Raw genomic sequence first — 2,684 nt, 5'->3', positions numbered from 1 at the left:
TTTATAATTCATCACAGCACTCACAATCTTTACATCTCAAATCTTGAATTAGTCTAGTACTTTAATGCTCTAACTTGAAACAGTTGACAGCAATTAGATTAAAACCAGTGTTCCAAAGAATGTTAGGAGACATTATAACTACAGAAGCAATCTGATGACAAGGGGTCATACTGAATGTAAAATAGTATATAAAAGTCTATGTTTTAGAGTGCTCTGAATACACAAGAAAAAATAATTGTTGATATACTCATGTACTGCAGGGGTGAAAATTCCTGGTGTATTGTCCAATGAGGAGAAAGGGGCAGAGTGCTGGGAAGCAAGCATTGATGGCCACATTGACATGGGTCACCCATGTATCTCCTCCATCCTGAACAGAAAAATACATCATTAAGATGACAGAGGCTACATAAAAGCCCACAAAGCTGCTCAAAAGGATAAGTATTCTTTGTGTGGCTTTGGTTTCATGAAATGATTTATTAGACAGGGATCTGTGGATATGCTGGACCCTCTGTTTATGTTTGAACAAGATCAACACCATGGAGCCACTGGCCCACATCATGAGTCCCAAAGACATAACATCATTGAAAGCTAATAGAATAGCATATAATGTGGAAGTTTGTTTGTTAACTTTTACTATTAAACAGTGCAAAAATTGTCTTAATTCAGTACGATTTCCTTTCTCCTTCATATCAGTCAGTCTCACAATAATTAAGCTATTTGCAAATAGACACAGGGCCCAGCACAGGCCCAGGGAAGGACCAATGATTCTGGGGGCTCTGACCTTGAACTGTGCCCACTTGGAATTGCTGGGACTGATGATGATGGCCTGAAAGACACTTAACAGGGATGTGGAGCCAAGGGAAACTCCCCTGGAAACTCTATAAAAATAAAATACCAGTTTGCATGAAATGTTACCTAGAGGATATGTCTGACCAAAAACAGCCATTGACTGAGGGATTTCTTTGCAGAGAAGAACCAAGATGTTGGCGCAGGTCAGGTGTTTGACAATCAGGTCTGTGGGCCTTCTCCTGATCCCATTGAAGGAAGAGACAATAATACAGCAAAGCAAGGCTAAGTTCCCCAGGAAGCCCAGTGAAGTCTGGGATAGAAAGAAGATCCCCATGGCCAGATCTCTTGATATCATTCTGTCATTGTATAAAAATGTCACTCAGTATCTGGTCCTGAGAACTCAGGATAGACATGTAGGACTATTTTCTTCAGTGTACAAAATAAAAAATCAATGCTAACCAATAATCACTAATGTCCATTCAGATACTAAGATAAAATATAACTCTGTGATTAGACTTGTGCCTTTGTGTGGAAATATTCACTTCAGTGAAGGTGCCTTTGGAGTCAGTCAGTGTTATAGACAGTGCTGAGGTTCCACATATGAGTACTGGCATTAAACTTGAGTTTTCTATAGAGGCAATGTGCCTTCTTAGTCCTGAGAGTCTTCTCGAGAGCCCCCAAGAAGTGTATTTGAATAAATTTTTAAGGGCTGGAGCAGTTGAGGACACTGGCTGCTCTTCCAGAGGACCTGGGTCAGATTCTCAGAACCCACATGGCATCTCACAACTGTGTTTAGTTCTTGTTCCCACAGAGAAATACATACAGGTAACACACCAAAGCACATTGTGAAAGAAAAGACATTTTCAAAGTATCCAAGCCTTAAAGAATTCCCATATTTTTTTTTTGCCAGATACCAGGCACAGGACTGTATTTAAAGACAAGGTTAGTACTGTATTTGCTGGTTGTCCCCACTTTTCACACAGCTACACAAATGAAGTGTTTTTTTCCAGCTAACAGAAGTTTTGGGATGGGGGTTTTAATAATGAGGCAGTCTGTCATAGGATGAGTTTTGTGACACTGCAGATTCCTTAAGTTCCACCCCTGGAAAATGGCAGGCATACCAGACTCAATTGCACTTCAGAATGAAAATATTTCCTCTAAGTTGTATGGAGCAAAATTGTTTTCTATGTCATTCACACTGCCATTCTTGGCTCTAGTTTACAAACTCCTGTGTATTTTTGATATGCCATTAATTCCTAAAATATACTATTGGAAAATATCATGTATCAAATGGAAATATCACAAGGTAACAATGACAATCACATATGAAACAGATCAATTTTATACAAATGTTCAACTTAATAATTGTAAAAGTTGATTCAATATTGTAATGAGAACTTTCTTCATTTACTAAATTACAGTATTATTAACACCAATAATATAGTTCCTATTCTATCATAGCGGTCTAAACATATGGAAAGTGAAATTTTATGCATACCTATACAAACAGTGCATAATAATTTCAAGATAGGAAAATGTATGTAATATATTTGTACAGTGATTCATAGTAGAATCTGGAGTTCAAGAACAGTCCTGCAAAGTAAAAACCACAGCAGTAGATACATAAATATTCAACCCTCACAAAGTGATGCTAAAATGAAAGTCAGAGACGCTTCATTAGAATGATTGAAATTTGAATCACATTTATCTGATTATGTCCATCCTTACACACATAAATACAACATGAAATCGTTATTACTGCTCTTGCCCTCTAGGAAGTAAAATAGCCTACTGTCAGTGTGCCTCTTGGCACCAGTATTTCCAAAAGAAAACTGCCACCTGCTTCTGTGACCCTGAGTCAATAGGCAGCTTGCAAAGGAAAGCAAGTGTTCGTG

The 2,684-nt window shown here is 38.0% G+C and overlaps 1 protein-coding gene across 1 annotated transcript; it reads right to left on the bottom strand.

Moving 5' to 3' along the window:
• Positions 1-247: 247 nt before the first annotated feature.
• Positions 248-1,144, bottom strand: LOC142837433 (vomeronasal type-1 receptor 4-like). Its single transcript, XM_075952511.1, has one exon. The coding sequence runs from the start codon at positions 1,142-1,144 to the stop codon at positions 248-250; it is 897 nt and encodes a 298-aa protein (XP_075808626.1).
• Between the last annotated feature and the right edge of the window lie 1,540 nt (positions 1,145-2,684).

The sequence above is a fragment of the Microtus pennsylvanicus genome, chromosome 1 (genome assembly GCF_037038515.1).
Source record: "Microtus pennsylvanicus isolate mMicPen1 chromosome 1, mMicPen1.hap1, whole genome shotgun sequence".
In the NCBI taxonomy this organism is placed as follows: Eukaryota; Metazoa; Chordata; class Mammalia; order Rodentia; family Cricetidae; genus Microtus; species Microtus pennsylvanicus.
This window is presented reverse-complemented; position numbering and strand designations above follow the sequence as displayed.

Coding starts and splice junctions, on each gene's coding strand:
- LOC142837433 (XM_075952511.1), bottom strand. CDS start 1,144: ATGATATCAAGAGATCTGGCCATGGGGATCTTCTTTCTATCCCAGACT.